Consider the following 22,897-nt stretch of genomic DNA (forward strand, 5'->3'; position numbering starts at 1 on the left):
TACTATGGCACATGCATTGATCCGTGAGGAAGTGTGTAAAACATCATGGAAAAATACTCCTAAACACAAGCCACATGGAAGGCGTAACACATGCCAATTAGTGTCAAATTTTGATAATTTAAGTTAAGTGTAGCTTTCATGTTTCAACTATGTTGCCAAACAGGGCACAAAATTTCAGACCATGGTTATTGGTACGATGGATTTAGCCACAAATTAATGTTTAAGGTTTAAGGTTATGCCATTGATCTTTTATATATCCAAGTAATATGCATTTATAGTCAATACATTAAAGTATTTTTATTCGTATAATCTTCAAAAATTGTACATTAAAGATATATTACAACCCATGTATACATATCACTGAGAACTACTAGTAATGTAGGACTAAACTCATTAAATGCTAACACTAGCAATGAACAATTGGATATATGGACGTTATGATCTAGGTTATGCAAAACAAGGAAAAGAAGCACTAACTAATTAACTACAAGAAAATAGATACCAAAGGAGAACCGTGGGTTGAGCATAAGCACCATTACGTTGAAAGATAAAATGACTCCAGGTTCAAGACTACCCCTGCTCTTAGATGAACACCATCACAAACTATAGCATGATTCAATCTACAATCATCTTCTATAACGACATAATCCCAAATATAACAACCATTGATGCATACATTGTTCCCAAGTGTACAACCTTGACCAACTACCGAGTTGGTTATAACACTATGGTTTCCAATTGTAGTTCCACTTCCAATCAGGGTAACAACACCTATTCGTGCAGATCGTGTTTAAACAATATCTGAAGGAAAAAAATTAACAGTATATCAACCAAAAAGGAAAAAAATTTAACTTCAATGAACAATAAACACATTCAAGAATCAAATTGAAGTGATACAAGCAGGTTTCTGATTTGTCATAGTGTGTGATAATTGGTCGACATTCACCAATTCAACTTTTTTATTCTACTTAAATAAGTTGAACTTTGCCAAAGAAATTGCCCAGAGGTAAACTGATTTGATAATATGATTGAAATTTGTTTAAACTGAAATGAGTTTCCCAGTAATTGGTTGAAATGAATTAAGATCAATAGCGTGTAAAACACACCTAAAAGCTATAACCATCAAACAAAACAAAAGTATACATAACAAAAAATTGGCAAGGAAACTTGGATCAACAGGATTCAAGCAAATTAGGAATAAAAGCTTTGACCAACCAAGATTCTACTATTTTCCAACAAATTCCCACCAGATCAATGGTGCTGGAACCAGCCCAAGTAAACCACAGAGCTGGTATTAGTACAATGCCATCAAAATACTAATATGGTTACAATCAATGGACTTGAGAACAAGTGCCCATCCAACGTGAAGGCATAGCTAAAAGACACACACCCTCATGTAATTGAACATGCTCATCTATAGTAGTAGCAATGGTTGTCCGATACCATTTGTTCACTTGGAAGGTTTAGAATGTCCTATTCAAAAAAAAGTGTGAGGCCATGCTCTAAGTTACAACCTAGACGAGACTTATTCAATCAATAATCTAAAGACAGGTGGACTACATCAAATGCTTTCCATCAAAGCAAATAAACTGAAGACATAATTACCATATAAGGAAAAGAGATGATCATCAATAAAACTTCTAATTGATGTTAGACATTTACCAGATGCTTTGTATATTCCCTCTCTATCTAGCTTCACCTTTGATGAATTCCCAAAGTATTGAAAATTTGGCACCAAAGGATATGTCCACCTTTGCAGTATGTCCTTGCTAATTGTACCAAAACTCCTGAAACTATCTATTCTTGCTGCATAACTTGAATGAATTTCATGGGTAAAAATCTTGTAACCCAGGATCTGCAATATATCATCAGGTGATATTAGTAAAAGTTTATATAATTATCATATTGTGAACATTTTCAAGAATTGAATTACAAGTGAAATATGAAATATATCTACAAGCTTACATTTGCCATAAACATAAAGACTGGGAGTGCAAGGTGTGACTGTAAGAGGAATGCAAGTAAACCTAATTCAATGTACAAAATTAATTTATGCAATTTGTACCAAGGTTTAAAATTTCGACCCATGCCAAGGTTTCGGTCTTGGACCGGAATGATACGGTTTCAGTATCGTATCGTGTCGTGCCGATATAGTTTCGGTATTTTTTAAATATAAAATATATTAATTTAAAACTAAAATATTTAACATAAATATTTAAAAAATAAACAATATAAAAAATAATCTTTAAAAAAAAGAAAAAGATATGAAAATAGATAAATAAATAAATAAAAATTTTACTATAATTTTTAAATTAAAATGAATGAAATATAAAATTAATTAGATAATTTTATTAGAGTTTAATAAAACCTTTTTAGATTATCTCCATCATAGTTAAGAGTTGATTAAAATAATTAACCTAAGTTTAATTAAAAAAATTTTGAAATCCGACACCACTCGCGAGCCCGCACGATTTCGACGCTGCCGCGGGGTTGCGCGACCCCTCAGCCATGGCCACGGGGATTGTGTGACTCCTTCGGCGCTACCGCGTTGGCCATGCGACCCCTCTACAGCAACCGCAGGGTCGCACGATGCCTCTGCGACTGCAGCGGAAGGATTATGCGAGCCCTCCGCTACTGTTACAAGGTTGAGCGACCCTTCCGCTGCGACCATGCAGCTGTTGCGGGTCTGGTGCCGGGGTCGTGCCGATCGCCGAGCGGAACGAGATGTTTCGCCCGTTTCGACCGTCTCAGCACGACACTTTAAACCATGATTTTTACCTCACATCAGAGGGAGTTTAAGAATTAAAGTGGTGACTTTCATTTGACGCACAAAATAAACTTGCCTAAGGTGTAGATGGTAACACATTGTTACAAGATAATAAAATTTACATATATAGCAAAAAGATTTCTGGAATTCCTAGATGTTGTTGGATTCTTCCAGGGAAGAAAATCTATAGTAGTATACTCATTCACTTGTCCGATAAAGCTATCTGATCAAAGAAGCAACATAAAATGTTTGCAAAGCAACAAGGAACAAGAAGATTCTTGAGAGATTAAAATTTTGAAAAAGGAAAGTACTGAAATTTCACTGTTACTTTATAGTTTCTTCCTTATGCAAAAAAAAAAAAGTAATAAACAAGTCTTGGAGACCAAGAATTACCAGCATCTAATCTGTCAGACATTTCACCAAACTGACAAACCAACAAAGTGTAATACTATAAGTAGCACCTAAATTTTTACAAGAGATTTTGATGGGATCCTAAACTGAATGTGCTTGCAAATCAGAAACTCTATTCTCAATGCCAAGATAAGGCAACCATTAGGGTATGAAGTACCTAATCAAATGCACCACAAGCAGAATCCTCAAATTCCAAGTAGAAACAGAGGTAGAAAGACAAAGGTAGAATCTATAATGCATAATTATCAAGAATTTCCAAAATTAGGAAAAACAGCATGAAACAAATGTAACATTGTATAAAAGCAAACAATATCAAAAGTGAATCTCACATCATCAACAAGCAAACCCATGACAAAATGGCGGCGAAGATGTTGATAATCAAAATTGTCCATAAAAAGACTGAGGACTCCTGGAGAGCAGATATCTATATAGCAATCCTGCAAAAGAATTATTTAATCACTTTTAAAAACTGGCAAAATACTCGTTCAAAATATCACTAATAGCATTGTAAATCCAACATTAATAACATTGTGCCTAGGTATTACAGCCGACCATGATGCACTATCTGAGATGACTTTTTACAGATCCGAAATATCACAACTAAAACTGAGTGCATTGGCATTTCAATGTAAACCAACGCTAACAAGGTGGTGCCTGTTGCCTCCAGTAAACCAAGGTACACCCACTGAGATAGCCTTTACAGGATCCATCAATTGTACCGAGATGTAACACAGGAGTGACATTTATACCTACATCCTATTTTATTTGTCTTGTCACACCCACTGAGATAGCCTTTACAGGACCCATCGATTGTACTGAGATGTAACACAGGAGTGACCTTTATACTTACATCCTATTTTATTAGTCTTGTCATGCATATGAATGAGATGTATTTGGATCAAATATATTCATCTGTACAAGAAAAACATTGCTCAGGTAATTTTTCTCTTTAAGGAAGCTACCAACAAAATATTTTCCTTTATATAAGTGTAAGGAAATTAAACAATTTTATTATACAGGTTCATTTTTCACCAATTGCTACCTATATGATTTTTGCAATTTGCACTATCCCTTGCATGGTTTCTCTTTAATTTTACTACCCATATTAAACAAATCTCCTCTGTGCTTTAATATATATTGAGTCATGCTTTTTCATATCAACAAATGATAACCACATGTTAATTGGGGAAAAAATTACCTTTAAAACGCTTCCAAAATAATCATGCTAAATGCCTTACTACCTTTATATATGTGCCACTTGTGGGTACAGTCTCCACATGCCACCAAAATCATGATACTTGGCCTGAGTGGCAATATGCCCCTAACTTTAATCAGGTTACTAAAGATAATGTCCAACCACAATAGCATAAACATACATATGCAACTATCTTTCAGCACCAAGATTTTCAGATTGATTTGTGCACAAAAGCCCTCTAATTGATTGTGGATGTCTTGAACAATAAGACCAGTGCATCTATGAGCGATTAATTACCAGAATACCAGTAGATGTAAAACAATAAGAAACACAAGTGAAAAAGATATATAATAAGCATATCAACAAGTTGGGAAAAAATACCTGCTTATCATTGTGCAAATAAACTGAAGTATTGTTGGCTAACAACGTTTTATCAATAGAAAAACAACCCGCTGAGAAGGATTAACCTTGTCCTCATAAAAAAAATAAGCTCTTTTGTTCGAGGATCAATAGCCATTAGAACTTCATCAGTGCCAAACCGAGTTTGATGTGTCAAGTTTGATGGTTTGGAGTGTTTAATGATCATTGTCATAACAGCAAGCGGATCTTTTTTCTTTCTTTCCTTGTGTTCGCGGAGGACCTGAGCTAAGTTCAGATTGCTAATTGTATCGCCACTAATGAGAACAAAGTCCCCATGTATCTAAAGGGACATGAAAATGTAAAATAATCAAGATAAATGGCTAAACTTATTCTAGAATACATAAAAGATTTGCAACTTCAATATGAAAGTTCTTTTAAAGGATATATATAATACGTTCATCATACAAATCAAGATATTCATCATATGAATCAAATTGCTAGTCTTATGCTGCAGGGTCCACAATCATCTTTTATCCACTAAATACTATAAATTACCCATGTGTCCATAGGTAGAACAATTAGCTTAGGGATAAGAAATCGAGTTACATAATTCCAACACAATTAATCTCATGATTTGTTTTCTATAATAAGCTTTATAAGTTAATATTACCCACCAAGGACACACTTCGGCACAGCTGGATTTTTGGTCTTTGCAAAAGGTAACTGTCTTAGATCTGTCTGATGTATGCTATTCAGACTTGAGAGGCATCTGCAATGCTGGTATGTTTAGAGAAGATATGATACTCATTCCTAGCATGACAGACTTTGATAAAAGCATGACTAATCTGCTAACGTACAGCCTACCACCAATCCATCTACTGTGAGAAATGTTATTAGAAAAATCAAATGTCATTTTTGTTCTTGAACAGACATTTAATCTTTCTATGCTTCTCCTATTACTTCTATTCAATCAAACTCTACAAACCTTCATAACAAATTGACAAGTTTTTCCATTTGAGCTACTTAAGAATACATTAAATCTCCAGCATTTCATGATTGTTAAATAACAAATGTTTTTGGTATTCTGTAAGATTGTTGCTACCAACAAATTCTCCAATAAAATAAGATTGACAACTATGCTTTTTCATATGCCTTAAAGGGTAGTAAAAGATTTTTTTTTTTTAATCTTCCTTTGCTGAAAGAAGGCTCCAAAAGTAAGAAGCCATAAGGAAAATGCGGCGATACTTACATTCTTTCTTGGCAAATTTCCTAGAATAATATCTCGAATGAATTCTGCAACCAGGAGACTACAACCAATTCTTGTAATAGAATAGTAGCATACCACAGATTTTTCATATATCACACGGAGCGCATCTCCAGCACTAATGGCGTCATGCGACTTAGTGACAGAAAACCTGGATGTAGGCTTCGTCCATTCAGACTCTTTCAAGTAGTCCTTCACCTGCTGTGAGTGGGAGCAGAAGAAGACAAAAACCTCCTCGACCCCGACGGAATCGAGCCAAGAAAGAGTGTATTCGATCATGGGAACGTTCACCAGAGGCAACAGCACCTAAATGGACAATTAGAGAATCGAGTGAGTATTCAAGGGAAACCCTAAGTAGGGGAGGCTTCCATAGATCCTTGACCGAAAGTACCTTGGGGCGCTCGAGGGTGATGGGGCGGAACCTGAGGTTGAAGCTGTCAGCGAGGAAGACGGCCTAGAAGGGAACACGAGCGACAACCTCCGAGTCATCAACACGCTGCCCTTTCTTCTGCGCCGTAGCGCGGCCGCCGGTGAGAATGGAACCTCGCCGGTGGATGCGTCGAGTTTAAGGCGTCGAAGTTGATGAGCTTGTCTGCGGTGAGTTCGAGCTCGCGAGTCCTGAAAAGGATCAACCGGTTCGACTCGGACGCCAAGCTGCTGGAGGATCGGTTTCGGGTCCTCTGATGTTTTCGGATCCGGATCCGGATCCGGATCTGCCGGAGGATCGGTTTCGGACCCTTTGATGTTTCGGATCCGGATCGTTGGTTGGTTTAAATCCATCAAATTAGCGCATGTCACAGGAACGTTGGGAATATCTATAATTATCATTATTTAATAAATAATTCAATAATAATAATAATAATAATAATATATTTTTTTTAATGAAATGAGCCGGCCACGGCAGACACTGGAAAGTTAGGGTTCGTAGAGGAGAGGGAGCGGCTCGATAGGAGGAGTGAGAGAGATTAAAGGCCGAAGTTGACGGGGTGTAAGGTTCTTGTTGATCTTCTTCCGCGTCCGGATTGGACTCTAGGGTTTCGTCCTCGTCGGCGCCTTGGACGAGAGAAGAGAGCAGGGAAGGGAGAGGAGGAGAGAAAGAGAGGGAGAGACGGAAGGAGACGGAGTTTCTTGTTGCCTTCCTCTTCTTCCTTGGTGCCTAGGACGAGGTAAGCCCCTGGACTCCCTCCCCCCTTTTCTCAATTTTAGATGTGATGTCCTCAAATTTCCACCTTCAACCTCGTTTTGATTCCGTTTGCCTCTTCTCTGCCGCGATGATTTCATTTTAATCTGGTTTTGGCGGTTCTAGTTTTGCTTTGGCCATTACAGGGGAAATGGATGTTGAGCGTAATTTAATTGCTTTTGCTATATAATATTCTAGGCATACAATCTCATTGAACTGGAAGCCTCTTTTTGTGGCCTTACTTTCTTTTGATGTAAATATTTCTGATCATTAGAAGGATCCATAGGAATTAGGACAATATCCTTGGTACTTGTGAGTTTCTTCCATTTGCTTAAGATGCATGTTATGATCTCATGGATTTGTTGAAACTATTTTAGCATTTCTACCCATTTACACTAACAACATTGCTAGTATGCTTAAAATCTTCAAATTTCAAAGCGTTTTTACCCTCCTTTACACCTTGCAGTCCCCCTCCATGCCCTTCTAATGAAATGCAATGAAGCTTCTATTGTCATTGAATAACTAAGTTTTCTTTATGATTTAACATTCTCTTATTAGATCTATCTAGTTGTAAGTTGGTTGGAACTATATTGCTTTTGTTAGAGACACTGCTAGTTTAATTCATGCCAATAGTTTGGTGATAATTACTATTCATCGAGAAAATTCATATTTACACATCCTAGCAAACCTTCTAGACATATCTCAAATCTAGAGCTAACTATCTCCATGGATTTTTATCCTTGGTGGTTTGTCATAGTGGTAACATGTAACACAATCTTGTATAATTAGTTTGATTTAAAAGCCATTTGAAATTTCGATTTTAAATTAGTGGTCGTACGTTTGTTAAGAAATATAAGGATAGTTTAGATTCATTATTTACTCATACACACTATATACAACCACCATCACCAAACCTTTATTACATTAAGTGGGGTGAGCTATATGGATCCTCCAACGTCATTGGGCTTGATCCCTACTATATCTTTATTTATATTTAAATAATTTTATTTTATTTTATCGTTGCTAACCAATTTTTTATTGGTCTTCATCTTCCTCTTCCTCTTCCTCTTCCTCTTCTTGTGTATATTGGTCTAGTCTATCATTGTCCAATTGGTACATTTATTGAACATCTAAATACATCCCTACCATTTTAAACGTGTCAAAAAAGAGTTTTCCTTCCATAGGTGTAACCTCAAATTTTTCTCTCAAATATTTTCATTTTTCATTCTCATATATTCATACATCCACCTTAATATCCTCATCTTTGTAAATTTCATCTTTTGTTCATGTACTCGCTTCATAGCACAATATTCAACTCCATGTAACATAGTATGTCTAATTGTTACTCTTAAATAATAAAAAAAGAAGAAACATTTGATGTTCTCTTCCATTTCAATTATTTTGCTTGTATAATAGGGAAAATATCTCTCTCAACCACTCTATCCTTTTGAAAATACAATTCTAGATACTTAAAGCTCGCAATAATTTGTCATCTCTTAATAAAGGATAGAAAGGATGCCCACATTGTTTGTCACCTCAATATTCCAAAGGAATCTTCTAGTGGAGTATATTGTACTATGGACTGGATGATCACAAACATTTACCAGACATCATCTCCACTTAACATTTAGGTACATGTGATAGGAATTCATTCCACATAATGCCACTATGAAAAAGAGAGAATCTTCACCTCCCTCAGGTGGCTTGCCAGAGAAGTCTGTAGCTACATTTACTCAGGTGTGTTAGTTGTGCTGTTCAATTATAAAAATTTCTTGGATTAACTTACAGATGTTACAACTACAGATGGTGGAATACTACGAAGGTTATGGTTGTCATAGGGGGGGATTCTTCAAAGTTTTGGCGAACAGGTGCCTACAAATTTATTTCTTGACTTCATATATTCAATGACATTTCTTAGTTTCTCCGCAAAAACGAACTTTGTTTGTTTGATTTTTTAGTTTTTGATTATTAATCAACATTTTCCATGAATAGGTGTCAACATCTTTATGTCAGAAATCATGTGATTCATGTAAACAACCAATCATAGTTGTACAACACCTAAAGGATCTTGAGGGAAAAACTTATTCGCAGAAGGACAAGTTCTTTCCCATTTTGACTAAAAGGTATTTTTCCAATGATCAGACAACATAAAATAGATTCTTTTAATCCCTTTGTTTTCCAATGGCAGGCTATATATTTTTACATGGGTTAAACTAGCAATAGTTTTTTTTTCAATAATAAAATATATTTTGGAACCAAATGTCGAGAGCCCTAGGAAGGTTAAGATTGTACATGGACCCGCTTTCTCTCCCAACTCTCCATTTTTTAATATGCATATTATTTTTGTTGCAAGAATGCCTTCATATCTTCAGGGATTGGGGTTTGATCTATTCCTCCTAATCTGGTTGCCTACCAGTCTGATCAAAGCATGTTTACAGATAACATATAGCTGAAATTATTAGTCATGTGGATTTTATATGACATGTAAATGGTGTTGTTTGAGTTGTTTGAGTTGTGTTCTCACTCCTTCCTACTGCCTGTTGAACTAAGTTGAATGGGTTAAACTTGTATATTGTCTGAACTCTCTCAAATCTCTGAAACCCAAATAAAATTTCAGAATCACCATTTTTTTCTTTTTTTTTTCTTAGAGCTCTTAAGAGAAAACCCCATTTATAATTTGTTACAAAAGCTAGTCATATAAAATTTTAATCCGTAAATCTGAAGTTAGATATCTTTAAGTTTAGGTTAATCATGTGTCTAATAATACTTGGTTATAACCAAGTCGCCTGAATGCAAGGTATCCATCCTTGGACAGCTTGATATAAGATAACCATGTGGAGAAGATATAATGAGAAATATGGATCAAATTTGTATATCAGGATATAAAGGTGATGAAAAACCATGGCCTTAAATCTTATTTCATACCATCCTTCACCTCTATCAGGGATGCAATTCAAAAAAAGTCCAATATATGATTTGGTAACTTTATTGTTCTTTGCAAGATGCAACTATTACTCTTTGCAAGAAGGGGAGCCTTGACACAACGGTAAAATTGTTGCTTTGTGACCAAAAGGTCACGGGTTCGAATCTTGTAAACAACCTCTTGTAAAAAGCAGGGTAAGGCTACGTACAATGGATCCTTCCCTGGACCTCACATAGCGGGAGCTTTGTGCATCGGGCTGTCCTTTTTTTATTTTATTAAAACATTTAGATGTGGTGGGCCATGACCCAAGATTGCAAGGCATCTCTGCACTTGACACCATCGAATATAGCCATAGGGGACACTTGGTTGGCATGTAACTGGCTTCATAGACATGAGCACTTTCAGTGTTGAGTTTCACCACAATGTTGCTTGGCAAAAGTGTCAGTGTTTGGAATGCTTGAATTTGAACACCAGCTTCTGCCATATCCTCAACTCAAGGTCACATATAATGCTTTTTCCCTAGCCTTAGCTGGATGACTACACATATAGGCCTCATAATGCTGCGACTTATTTTCAATTCTATCTCAAGCATGCAAAAAAGAAAACAAGGAGTGGTGATGATGCATACACAAGGAGAAGATAACTCTACAAGATAATTTTATACTCTTTTAGTAGTTTCTTTGAAGCCAAATATTTCAGTTTAGCACAAACTTGTACTATTAGATTGTAGACATGGTATCACAAGTCCTATACCCACAAGATGAATGCCAATTATATAGCAGACAAACTTAATTTTATCCATGGTATGAAGTGTCGTTCCGTGCCGCCCAGCACGAACGGTTTTTACCATTCCATCGGGCGGCCGAAACCGGCATGGGAGGCGTCCCCGTCTCGGCGGCGCCGGAGGACACGCGGGATGCCTCCGTTGGCGTCCCGCGACGCCTTCTGTGGCGCCGAAGGCGTCGCCGAAAGCGTTTGGCAACCTAGCCGGACGCTTTCGGCGACCTTTCCGGCGCCGCCGGAAGCCACCCGCGGGTTCGCCTGCGATGAGATTGCGGGCGAACTCGCGAACCCAGTTTTTTTTTCTTTTTTAATAATTATTTATTTTATTTAATTAATTTAAACAATTCCTAAGGAGATGTGTGATATTTCAAGAGACTTTTATAAACCCTAATTTAATTATCCTAATAAAATATATTTAAAATTAAAATAAATTTTATTAATTAATATTCTGAAAAAAATAATGTTTTAAATTTCATTTAAAAATTTAAAAATATAATAATTCTTATTTATATTCTAATATATTTTTTTATTATTTTAAATTCATTTAAATTTTTAAAAAATTCTAAAAAATTTTAAAAAATTCTAAATTTTTTTATAAAAAATTCTATTAAATAATATTTATATTCTGATATATTTTTTTATTTTTAACTTGATATTTTTTACTATTTAAAATATATATTATTTAATTAAATGAATAAATAGTTAATTTATATAATTATTATTAATATAAAGTAATATCTTGTATTAATTATTATTATTATTATTATTATTATTATTATTATTATCATCATCATAGATACTACCATTTGAATTATTGATATATCAATTCTATTTAAATAAAACTATTTTTAATTATTTTTTCTAACAATATTAAATTAATCAATAATTGAGAACTTATAATAAATCAATATACAACTTATTTTTATATACACCATAAACATATTTATCTTATAATTAATATAGATAAATAAAAAATACCGAAACTGTATCGGCACGATACGATACCGAAACCGTATCGTTCCGGTCTGATACCGAAACCTCGGCACGGGTCGAAATTTTAAACCATGATTTTATCTATACTCTTGTTATTCAATAAGCAAGGAATATTTGGCATGGTATCAGTAACTCACAGTTAGGCATCATCTGAGGACAATCATCTACAACCTTTCATATTGCTAGCATTAGAGATTTAATGTTCTATAACTTCATTAATTCATCAACTCAATCTGGCTATTATGTTTGTATATAGAAATTGAAACATGGAGGAAGGTTGGGCTATGATGCTTCAGAACCCATGTTATCATCAATGATGCCAATCTGAAGAATTTTGTTGACTTGATATTAAAAAATCATCCCAATTTATTTTGGATGTCTTAAATGGCACATTGCATTGATTTGGGGATGAAGAAAATTGCAAGATGGTGAAGAATGTAAAAATACTAATTGAAAAGTTTATTAACTAAACGAGCTGTCCTAGAACCTAGAGTCATCATATTTTGGTCACAGCTTTGTCTCTGCATCAGAATTAAGAGAATATATATGATCATATCTGAATGAATTTCATAAAGCTACTAATCTTATTTCATGGCTTAGCATCAATATGCAAATTTTAGTTTAATAGATTCCTTGATTGATCTTTTCTAAACCTTATTTTTATTTTTGCTTCTTTCCAGCTCAACCTACATTCCTTTAGAAGGTCAACATACTGAATTTTGGAATTGAGAAGATGACAGTTTCTTGGAGGAAGCAATACCAGATTCTGGAGGTATATAATGCACTGGTTTGAGCCAATCTTATCTTTTAGTGTGTGTGAATTTCAGTCATCAATAATCTTATTATTACGTCAAGTTGATCATTAATTGATAGTGTAATAAGGTGATAATGCTGAATATCCATAAATCCCGGCAAGTATCATCAGCGTAATCATCAACAAGCTGTGTTAATCTCATTAAGTTGTGGTTGGATATATGAATCTTATCATGTAGTCAGCTCTATGCAATGTTATGTAACTGGTAAATTTTGAATTTTTAAAATCACTCTCAGTACCTTTATTAGAGTTATATATTGTATCCACCTATACCCTTTAAACCTTCAACTCCAATAGAAAATTCTGCCAATAAGTATAGTTCACAAATGACTTTTAGAAACTTCTTCTGTCCATTCACTCTTATTAGTACAACAGGATATACAACTTCAGGCGCTCCGCCTGCTGCAGTTGATTGATTCTTTTCCCTCCCGACCTCAGACTAACTATTATTAGGCACCTGCTTTTTAATTAAATGAGTTTTTTACTTCTTTCTTGGAATTCAATGCTGCTGTTACTTTCTTTGGAATGTGAGTTCAAACATAGTTGCTATTCATTACTATATTAGCTGCATCAAGGCCATGAACAATAAGAGACTCACCTGGCTGCTATTGGAAAAATGCACTGCCTATGGAAAGCAATGCGTAAAAGATATTAGCTTAAGTGGAGTTCCCTGCCCTGCCCGTTGAGTACTAATTTTATTCCCAGTTGCATAAGCTTCATAAGAGGTTCCAGTGTGATTGGGTAAGTTATAAGTTGTTCCGGTAGAGCCATCTTGAAATATGCCCATATGAACCCGAGTCCAGAGATAAGAATAGAATAATTAACTCACTCCGTTCCTCTCCCTAACGGGACAGCACTTAACGTCCCTTTCCTTCTTCAAGGTAGCTATCATTCCCTCTTAAGTGGCTCCATTAAGTGTTCAAACTCATATTCAGCAGCTTTGCCACAGGCTTTCAAATTCATGTAATTGGTGCCGGACCTCACACCGCTACCCGTCGTTACCTCGAGCATTTCTTTTTCACCACTCAGCCTCATTCCTTTTGTTTGTCGAAGTGCCATGGAGATATGAAATCCACTCCTATGTAGCCATTCAAAGGTGCGAGAAGGAAAAAGGAAAGGAGCTACACCAAAAGCAACTGGAACAGACTCGGATGACACTTAAAACTCAACACCCCTTATGAAGCTGCCTAAGCTTGTGTTGCTTCTGTTGTTCTTTCGTAGGTTGTTCTTGCTTCATACATAGTTGCTGCTGTTTTTCTTGCTTTTGCTACTCTTTCTCTAGGGTTATTGGGTCTTGTTTCTTGTCTCCCGAGGCTGAGGTAGGTTCTTATTTCTTTCCCCACTCAGCACAAACTCATATTAGCCTTCTTCCTTGTATCAGGTAACCTATCTCTTTCTCGCGTACCAATAACTCTTTCCATTCAATCTTCCTTAAACACCGGAGCCTCAGCAGCTATTCAGAGTTAAAGTGAAGACGTTGTAGCCTAAAATCATCTTTCTTAGGCAAGAGTTGAATATGTTCCTATTGCTAAATGAGTATCTTTTGTCCTTTCTCTAGTACCCTGGTACCCTATAGACTGAAGGAGACTGATAGACACTTTGACAAGAGAGAGTTGCTAGGAGAGGTCCGAGTGAGAGAGAGGGTATCATTAGATAGTTCGACCGATAAGGAGAGGGCATCTGTAAGGATAGGCTCGACCATAGGGCATCCATAAGGATAGGCTCGATCATTGGGGCTAGATCTTTTATAATTTTGAATTATCATTCACGACTCTTGCAGAGGGTATGTATAATAGCTCGATTACTCAGGAGAGGGAGGAACAATTTTTGTTTAAGGATGAGAAAAGCGAATGAATGATAATGACACGCTCGACCGTTAGGGAGAGGGAGAGGGAGAGGAGTGAGTGATAATGATGCGCTCGACTTATAAGGGCATTCGTAAGGATAGAATCAACTGTTAGAGCCGACTATAAGGAGGGCTCGAGGGAGAGGGTGTAAGCTCAAGCGGATACATGAGATGGTATGCAATAGCTTGACTGTTAGGGAGAGGGAGAGAGAGAGTTTTTATCTTTTGTTATGTTATGAGGAGTGATTCCATAAGGAGTGATAATGACATGCTCCACCATGGGTATAGTTAGATAGCTCGACCATTAGGGAGAGAGAGGGGAACAACTTTATGGGATTAGAGAAGCGACGTGCTCATGTGCTCTTACCATAGGGATGACCATAAGGGCAGATCTTTCGTAGTTTTGAATAGTCATTCACTTGACTACTATAAGTTGTTGGGATCAACTTATAGGGGTACATCTTTCGTAGTTTTGAATGGTCATTCACGACTATTGTCGATATGGACGATCTTTCATAGTTTTGAATAGTCATTCACGAGTATCTTTTGTCCTTTCTCTAGTACCTTATAGAGTGAAGGAGACTGATAGACACTTTGACAAGAGAGAGTTGCTAGGAGAGGTCTGAGTGAGGGAGAGGGTATTGTTAGATAGCTCGACCGATAAGGAAAGGGCATCCGTAAGGATAGGGTCGACCATAAGGCATCCATAAGGATAGGCTCGATTATTGAGGGTAGATCTTTTGTAATTTTAAATTATTATTAACGACTATTGCAGAGGGTATGTATAATAGCTCGACTACTCAGGAGAGGGAGGAACAATTTTTGTTTATAGAGATGAGAAAAGCGACGTGCTCAACCATAGGAATGAATGATAATGACACGCTCGACCGTTAGAGAGAGGGAGAGGGAGAGGGAGAGGGAGAGGAGTGAGTGATAATGATACGCTCGACTGATAAGGTCATCCGTAAGGATAGAATCAACTGTTAGAGCCGACTATAAGGAGGGCTCGAGGGAGAGGGTGTAAGTTCGAGCGGATACGTGAGATGCTATGCAATGGATTGACTGTTAGGGAGAGGGAGAGGGAGAGTTTTTATCTTTTGTTATGTTATGAGGAGTGATTCCATAAGGAGTGATAATGACACACTCCACTATGGGTATCGTTAGATAGCTCAACCATTAGGGAGAGAGGGGGGAACAACTTTATGGGACTAGAGAAGCGACGTGCTCGTGTGCTCTTACCATAGGGACGACCATAAGGGCAGATCTTTCATAGTTTTGAATAGTCATTCACTTGACTATTATAAGTTGTTGGGATGGACTGATAGGGGTAGATCTTTCATAATTTTGAATGGTTATTCACGACTGTTGTCAATATGTACGATCTTTCGTAGTTTTGAATAGTCATTCATGACTATTGCCCACGGAGTGAAATTTAGACTTCTCGACCATTAGGGCATCTGTAATGATAGACTCGACTGTTAGGGAGAGGGAGAGGGACAAGAAATACCGACGTGACGTCTTGATGAGTAGGGAGAGGTAAAACACTAGCAACAACGAGTGGGAAAAGTTGAATAGGACTTGGTTGCCAACCGGAGCAGAAACGCAAGCAGCCTATAACTCTCTATCAGACTCCGAAAGAGCTTTTGAAAGAAGCTACCGTCGGGTCCGAATTCAACCTTTCTGCAGACTTAGTTTGAGGCACCCTGTGTTTTTTATGAGTTAGTCGTTGCCTGAATGTTTGCTTCTAGTTCTTCATCGTTGATAATTCCCTACGCTAGATGAGTTGAATCGCTTCCAATTTAGGCTGGCGTAGCTCCTGGAATGTAGGTTGTTGCTCTCCTTTGCCTTGCAGCTATAGTTGATTAGTGCTCACGTACTTTGTTGTTTGATGAGAGAAAACATACTTATAAGAGGTGCTCTTCTCTGAACAACTCTCATGAACTGCTGTTATTGCTGATTGAATCTTGTCTTGAGCCCTTCTTCTCCATGTCGCTGTTTCTCGTATCTCTTCTCCTTGAGCAGTTGTTTGTATAAGTATAAGCTTTTTCCTCTCCTTACCGTTGAGCCTATCTTATGATACCCTCTTTGTACCTCGCTTAAGAGTTTTATTGAGCCTTTGTACCAGTAGATAGTGGTTTAGTACAAACAACTATTCACTTGGACTCACCCGTTGGTCGAGCGTATCATAAGTATGATTCGTCCCTCAACAACAGTTGTGAATGACTTTGGTACGAAACTATGAAAGATCTACCACGTCGCGATGCTCATATCTATCGGTCGATCCTATCCTTCAGATGTCCTATGGTGGGGCGACAAATATCTTCTTTCATTCATTCCTATCCTTATCAGTCATGCCTTGTGAGTACTTAACACTCTTTTCATTCACTCTTTCTTTTGCTTGGTTGGTGCTCTAGCAATAGCTGTTCTCTTATCCCTGCTGCTAAAGGAGCAGTCAACGAACAATCCACTCCACTTCTCTTCTCTTTTATTTACTTGGAGGCAGGACTACCCTTACTATAATAGCTGTTTCTGTTATTCCAATTCTTTTTTAGTTGAGTTAATTTTCCAGTCGACTTGAATTCAAACTCAACCATTGTGGTGGAAAGAAGAACATAGTCATGTAACCGGATGGATGGAATGGCGCTGTAGGAACCGGTCGGATTCGAACCGACGAATAGAAGTTTTGCAGACTTCTGCCTTTGCCACTTGGCTACGGTTCCCTATCAATTCAATGCCTTCTCCCTTGCCCTACTTTGCTTCTCAACTGTATGTATATCAGACGGTTGGTTCGGATCCCACATTGGTTGGTTAGAAAAGAAGGATGATCACTGCGGTCGAAAGTGCTTTCTTAGAATAGTGAGCAAGACCCTCGAACGAGAAAGAGGACTGACTTCTCTTCTTTTTTCTTCTTTGTTCCAACTGTCTTGCCTAGGTCTGAGACAAGATATGCTTCTCTTGTATATATAGCCTACAGGAGATCCATCTCTTTTCTAGGTTGGAATTGTTGATGTGTTCCATGCCTGCTTTCAAGCTTGATTCTTCTCCTTAACCGGTCTGACCCAATAAGATCTGTTGAGCCTGACCCAGGTACTGATGTTCTTGTTCGTGCCTAGCCTTGTTTAGGACTTTAAGCCAGTATCAATGCTTTCATCAATATTTGTTGATTCTGAACCAGCGCAGCAACATACTCAAAATCTGGATCCTTCTTTTGTGGGGCTGGGCATTGATGCTTGGCTTATATAGTCTTGTTCTGAGTTAAGCTAGGTGTTGAGCTCAAGTGCAACAAGGAAATCGGAAGAACAAGGTACAAGTTATAACGACATGGAGGGATCGACCTAAAGGGCCAACTGTTAGGAGGGATCGACCTAAAGGGAGATGTTAGAGCATCGTGACGTGGTAGAGTGATAATAACATATAAGATTCAAGGGTGGAAATCAATCAAAGCCATCGTTGGCACTGCTCAGTGCCTTTTCTAAGTCTCGTGTCCAAGCGTTGAGTCTGTTGAGCCAAGACCTGACCTGCTTACTTCGTTTGCTCCTAACATGACAGATAAGCCAGATATTTCTACCAATATAGTTATATCTAGGATGCCAACTGATGCAATACTAAAAATTTTGAGATTTTTACAGCATGCAGAAGAGGTTTATTTTCAGAATATAGGCCAAAGAAAGGAGGTATTTTAGTATTTATTTTTTAATTGACGACTATTAGGAACTTTAGCTTTTCATAACTATCATGCTAGGACACATATTGTTCCACATAATTTACATTTGACAGCCAAGTGAAGCCTTATGTGATTTCCTTTCCATGAAAAGAGTTCATTGAGAGAAGTATATACGAATGTAATACAAAATCAGGTCTCCTTAAATTGTAGGGGTAATTGCACTGAGCAGTCTAAAATTAGAAGTAAAAAAAAATAAAGTCTAAAAAAAACTCAAAAAAATAAGGTCCGTAAGTAAGACTAGTAGTATAATGCAAACTCGCTATGGCATGAGGTGAGTAGCAACGATGCTCCTGATATCAACATCAGGTCTCCTTAAATTGTAGGGGTAATTGCATTGAGCAGTCTAAAATTAGAAGTAAAAAAAAATAAAGTCTAAAAAAAACTCAAAAAGATAATGTTCGTAAGTAAGACTAGTAGTATAATGCAAACTCGCTATGGCATGAGGTGAGTAGCAAGGATGCTCCTGATATCAACATCCCTCATCGACTGATATGCCAAAGAATAATCACCATGGATTTTCTCTAACATCTGCACAATACGAGTAATGAATGAATGCCTGGAAATACTAAAATTTTATTAATTTGAAAACTAAAAAAATCCTAGTTACTTACTGATAAGATCAATGTGAGGGTGTCATCGTCATCTATGCCAGTTTCTAGAGGTGATAATCCAACTGGCATCTGCTGCTGTTGCCAGGTGTGAGGAAAATATGCATACCTGCACAAATTAAACAATTTAATTAATTAGAAATTAAAGGCAAAATAGACGACTAACTTATAAATACATGCATACCTCCTAATCGTGATAAGGTTACTCTGGTGGTCAGGCCAAACTCTAGGAGTGTCGTCCAGAATCAAGATATTGGACACAGTAGTCGAGACATAGTTTAGATTTTTCACGTAACCATCCTTACCCATGTGAGCCTCCTCCCTGGAAGTGATTCTCCCGGAAAAGAAAGTGCCAGTGGGATCGAGTAGTTTCGCCATGGCATATGCATAATCCTTGCGCCCCAAGGTGATAATGTGCAGATTGAATAACTCGCTAGCCTGCAACAACACATGAACAAACATATAAACATCAGATAATAGGCATCAGATAAATAAAAAGCACCAGATAGATAAAAAGCAGATAAGATACCTTGTGGAGGAAATCTCTTATCCCTGGTCGGAGTTTGATCCAGAATCCAAAACGTCTGACGCGAAATAGATCACGGTTATCATGCTCTATTACCTTCTTTCTCAGAATTTGCTCATGGATGGCAGACACTCGATCAAACTGTTGAAAAAAATAGAAAACATGTAAATATCTGTTCATTGATCAATAAAGAAAGAACCATTTTTGTTTTGTTTACTTACGCTGATTGAGTTCAGTAGAGTTAAATCTAAATCCAAGATGAGTGTGAGTTTGGGCGGGGGAGATGGAATCAATCTCTGCTTCTTGGCAGGTTTCTCCGTCGCAGACTCGTTGATGGTATGCTCTAGCGATGCGGTGGCTAGGTCTCTCGGCATCTGTCAGGTTAGATGATTTACTTAAATTGAAGAAAGCAGATAGAAAACACAGATTTTTTTTTAAAACAATTTAAATCAACTTGAATTGAAGCAAGCAGATAGATAAAGAACTCAAAAGGTTTTCTTTCAATAACTTTTTTTTTTTTTAGTGCATATAGGGTTTTTTATTTTGAAGGACTAATCTAGGAAGTCATTTTAATTTTGAAAATTACTTTTTGTTATCTTATAAGTTCATTATCTTTAAAAATTAAAAATATTAGTGATTACTTGTGATTTTAAAAAATTTGCTTGATTTTGAAAATTACTTAAAATACTCAATTATATTATCAGTTCAAATCATCCTAATGCATTTAAAATTGTGCTGAGCTGAAAGAAGATGATTTCTCTTTCATTGTCAATGTCTTTACTTTTATTTCAGTTTTCTCGCAACCAAATGATGTACCACTGTGTGGGTTTATACATGAGTTTGTTTCTTTCTGATATTAGGTATCCTTTATCAAAGTACTTTATCATTGATTTCTGGAGACCAAGTGGCTGAATCCTCAGTTAAAGCAAAATGCTGTGATGGTTCACAGAATAATCCCAAGGGTATTATTGAACGAATATATCCATTGGGTGCAGCGATTGGTAAACCAAAATCTTCTACTGAGGGTATCTCTCCTGCAAAAATTGCACAATCTGAGTGGAAGAGTTTGAATGAAAGTGATAATTCCTCCGAGTCTACTGCTAACACGATGAGAAACTTTGAGCAGACAATGCAAACAAACATCATGTGATAGAACAAAAACTTGAGGTGTCACAGGAAACCTTGAATCTGAGCAAAGCAGAGCTGGCCTTTACATCTGGTGTCACTGCTAAAAAGTTGGGTAATTTGGTTCGATCTTCAGAGACCTCGGAGAGATTCTCCACCAATGTTGTTACAAACAACTGAAGTTTCGAAGTTAGCAGTATCCCAAAAAGTTTCAGTAAAACCATCTTCTTGTGCTTGATCGAAATTCTTTATCTCAAATGCTTCAGGCTGATAGTAATGAACTTCTTTATCCCAAAAAGTTTCAGGGATTGAAGAGGCTGTTGAAATTTGACCGTAAAAGCAAGGGAGAGGCAAGTGCGTGACTGGTTGGTCATGCCTCAGAAGATCTAAAAGCAGCTGCTTACGAAAAGAACCTTGATACATCTTCAACTTCCCTCCACGAGATGTATTGTCCCCCATGATGTAGATTAAGAAAATTTCATCATTGTTTCTGTTCATGCCGTGCTCTTGTACTTTTACATGGATCGTGCTAATTCTAGTTTGGTCCTTAAATTTATATTAAAAATCGTGTTATGCTGAGCATATACGTTCTTGAATAAATTCATTATCTTTAAAAATAAGGTATTATTAGTGAGTGATTACTCGATTGTGTTAAATTTTAGTTATTTATTTTAATTTTGAAAAATATTGTTATTATATAAATTCGTGATTACTTGTGATTTTAAAAAGTTGTGTTAATGTTGCAAATTTAGACACAAATCCATGGTACTATCATACAAAAAAAAACATCCGATTTTTATTCAAAATAAAAATAAACAACCAACCAAAATGCGGTACCTACCGAATGCATTGCCTCTGAGGCATGTGCAGCTGATACAAGTGCGCAAGCCTTGTGTACAATTTCACTTTCAATAGAATTCTCAGGGAACTCGTTACATATCTCTAAATCAATCGGTGATAAAACATCTTCTTTCACAGCCCTTGCGAGAAATCGCGATGTGGCATCCGTTTGGTTCCTCCATTGCACGGCGAGTGTGATTAATTTCTTAATAAAGAAAATATTATACTCGGGTGCAGCCAGGTCTTCAAGTCCTTTAATAAGTCGTGGAATATCATCTAAGAGGAAGTATTGCTCAATTTTCAAGGAAGCAGCTTTTTCGTATTTCCTTAATTTCTCATCTCTGTGCCTTTGATCATCGTCTAAACCTAATCAAGAAGCCAAACATTAAAAAAAAAAAAAAACCATTTAACATGAATAAAACGACTAATTTGCAAGAAATAGGGTTTCGAAGCCTCCTTACCTCTATTCGCACTGGCCGTCGGAGAACTAGAACCGTCTGCTCCGCCCTCGCCATCCGCCGTCTTCTCTTCTTTCGAGGCCATCAGCGTCTTGCCCGAGAAGTCTGTTTCCTCTATTCTCGCCGAGGCTCCGGGGACGAATCTGCCTCGCGGACGCCCGCGTCGACTGGTGGGAGGCCCGCGAAGCTAGCGTCTTCAAGGCCGATCTCCCTGGCCGGCACAAGAGGGGCGTCAAGGTCGAGTTGGGAGGATCCGCCGTGCCCGAGAAGTTTCTTTCCTCTATTGTCCCCGAGGCTTCGGGGGCGACTCTGCCTCGCGGACGCCCGCGTCGACTGGTGGGAGGGAGGCTCGCGAAGCTAGCGTCTTCAAGGCCGATCTCCCCGGCCGGCACAAGAGGGGCGTCAAGGTCGAGGCGGGAGGATGAGCCGTGCACGAGAAGTCTCTTTCCTCTATTGTCCCCGAGGCTTCGGGGACGACTCTGCCTCGCGGACGCCCGTGTCGACTGGTGGGAGGCACGCTAAGCTAGCGTCTTCAAGGCCGATCTCCCCGGCCGGCACAAGAGGGGCGTCAAGATCGAGGTAGGACGGCGTCGATCGCGAGGAGAAGGTCTCCGCTCAGATTTCGCCCGACTCGCCTGAATCCGCCTCTGGCCGACAAAGGATTCTTCGAACGGAAAGAAGAGGGGAATGAATGAAACGGCAGGGGTAGGGGGCTATTATAGCCGTGTGGCGGGCTCTCAGTCAGTTGGGCCGGTTTGGATAGAACGGTCCGGGTAGACGGCTCGGATGGGTTTAAATAGAGGGAACAAAACGATTTGGCAATTTACTGGACAATGAGGGTAAATAAAATTTCACTATTATCTATTTCACGGATCTAAATTTTCAAATACTTAAATCACATAAAATATTTTTAAAATACCTTCTTGTTTTTTTCCAATTCCATTACTCACTTTCGGATGAAACTGGCAAAAAGATCTAAGACAACTCCAAATTTTTTTAAATTAAAATGATTCTATTTCTAAAAACCCCCTTAATATATCTATGCTCTCATATTTCTAAAAACCCCCTTTATATTTATAA

At 37.6% G+C, this 22,897-nt stretch overlaps 1 protein-coding gene, 1 long non-coding RNA gene, 1 other non-coding gene and 1 pseudogene across 7 annotated transcripts; 1 reads left to right on the forward strand and 3 right to left on the reverse strand.

Annotated features, from left to right (window-relative positions):
• Positions 1 to 349: 349 nt before the first annotated feature.
• On the reverse strand, positions 350 to 6,790 carry LOC122033822 (annotated as a pseudogene).
• Positions 6,791 to 6,886: 96 nt separating this feature from the next.
• Positions 6,887 to 21,119, forward strand: LOC122033645. Of its 5 annotated transcripts, none has more exons than XR_006126594.1 (7): positions 6,887 to 7,163; positions 8,683 to 8,914; positions 8,981 to 9,045; positions 9,170 to 9,300; positions 12,557 to 12,648; positions 19,705 to 19,775; positions 20,255 to 21,119. It is a non-coding gene; the product is annotated as an uncharacterized LOC122033645 (long non-coding RNA). The 5 variants fall into 5 exon arrangements; XR_006126596.1 differs by having other exon boundaries at positions 8,688 to 8,914; XR_006126597.1 differs by having other exon boundaries at positions 8,809 to 8,914.
• On the reverse strand, positions 17,184 to 17,256 carry TRNAC-GCA. Its single transcript has one exon. It is a non-coding gene; the product is annotated as a tRNA-Cys (tRNA).
• Positions 21,120 to 21,295: 176 nt separating the features above from the next.
• LOC122034421 (MA3 DOMAIN-CONTAINING TRANSLATION REGULATORY FACTOR 4-like) lies at positions 21,296 to 22,500 on the reverse strand. The gene is made up of 2 exons (XM_042593671.1): positions 21,821 to 22,500; positions 21,296 to 21,725 (listed from the first exon to the last, which is right to left on the reverse strand). The coding sequence occupies exons 1-2, from the start codon at positions 21,900 to 21,902 to the stop codon at positions 21,316 to 21,318; spliced, it is 492 nt and encodes a 163-aa protein (XP_042449605.1). The 5' UTR covers positions 21,903 to 22,500; the 3' UTR covers positions 21,296 to 21,315.
• Positions 22,501 to 22,897: the final 397 nt, after the last annotated feature.

Source organism: Zingiber officinale, chromosome 11B, assembly GCF_018446385.1.
Source record: "Zingiber officinale cultivar Zhangliang chromosome 11B, Zo_v1.1, whole genome shotgun sequence".
Taxonomy (NCBI): Eukaryota; Viridiplantae; Streptophyta; class Magnoliopsida; order Zingiberales; family Zingiberaceae; genus Zingiber; species Zingiber officinale.

Coding starts and splice junctions, on each gene's coding strand:
- LOC122034421 (XM_042593671.1), bottom strand. CDS start 21,902: ATGGCCTCGAAAGAAGAGAAGACGGCGGATGGCGAGGGCGGAGCAGAC. Junction 21,726..21,820: donor GACGGCCAGTGCGAATAGAG/GTAAGGAGGCTT, acceptor CTTCTTGATTAG/GTTTAGACGATGATCAAAGG.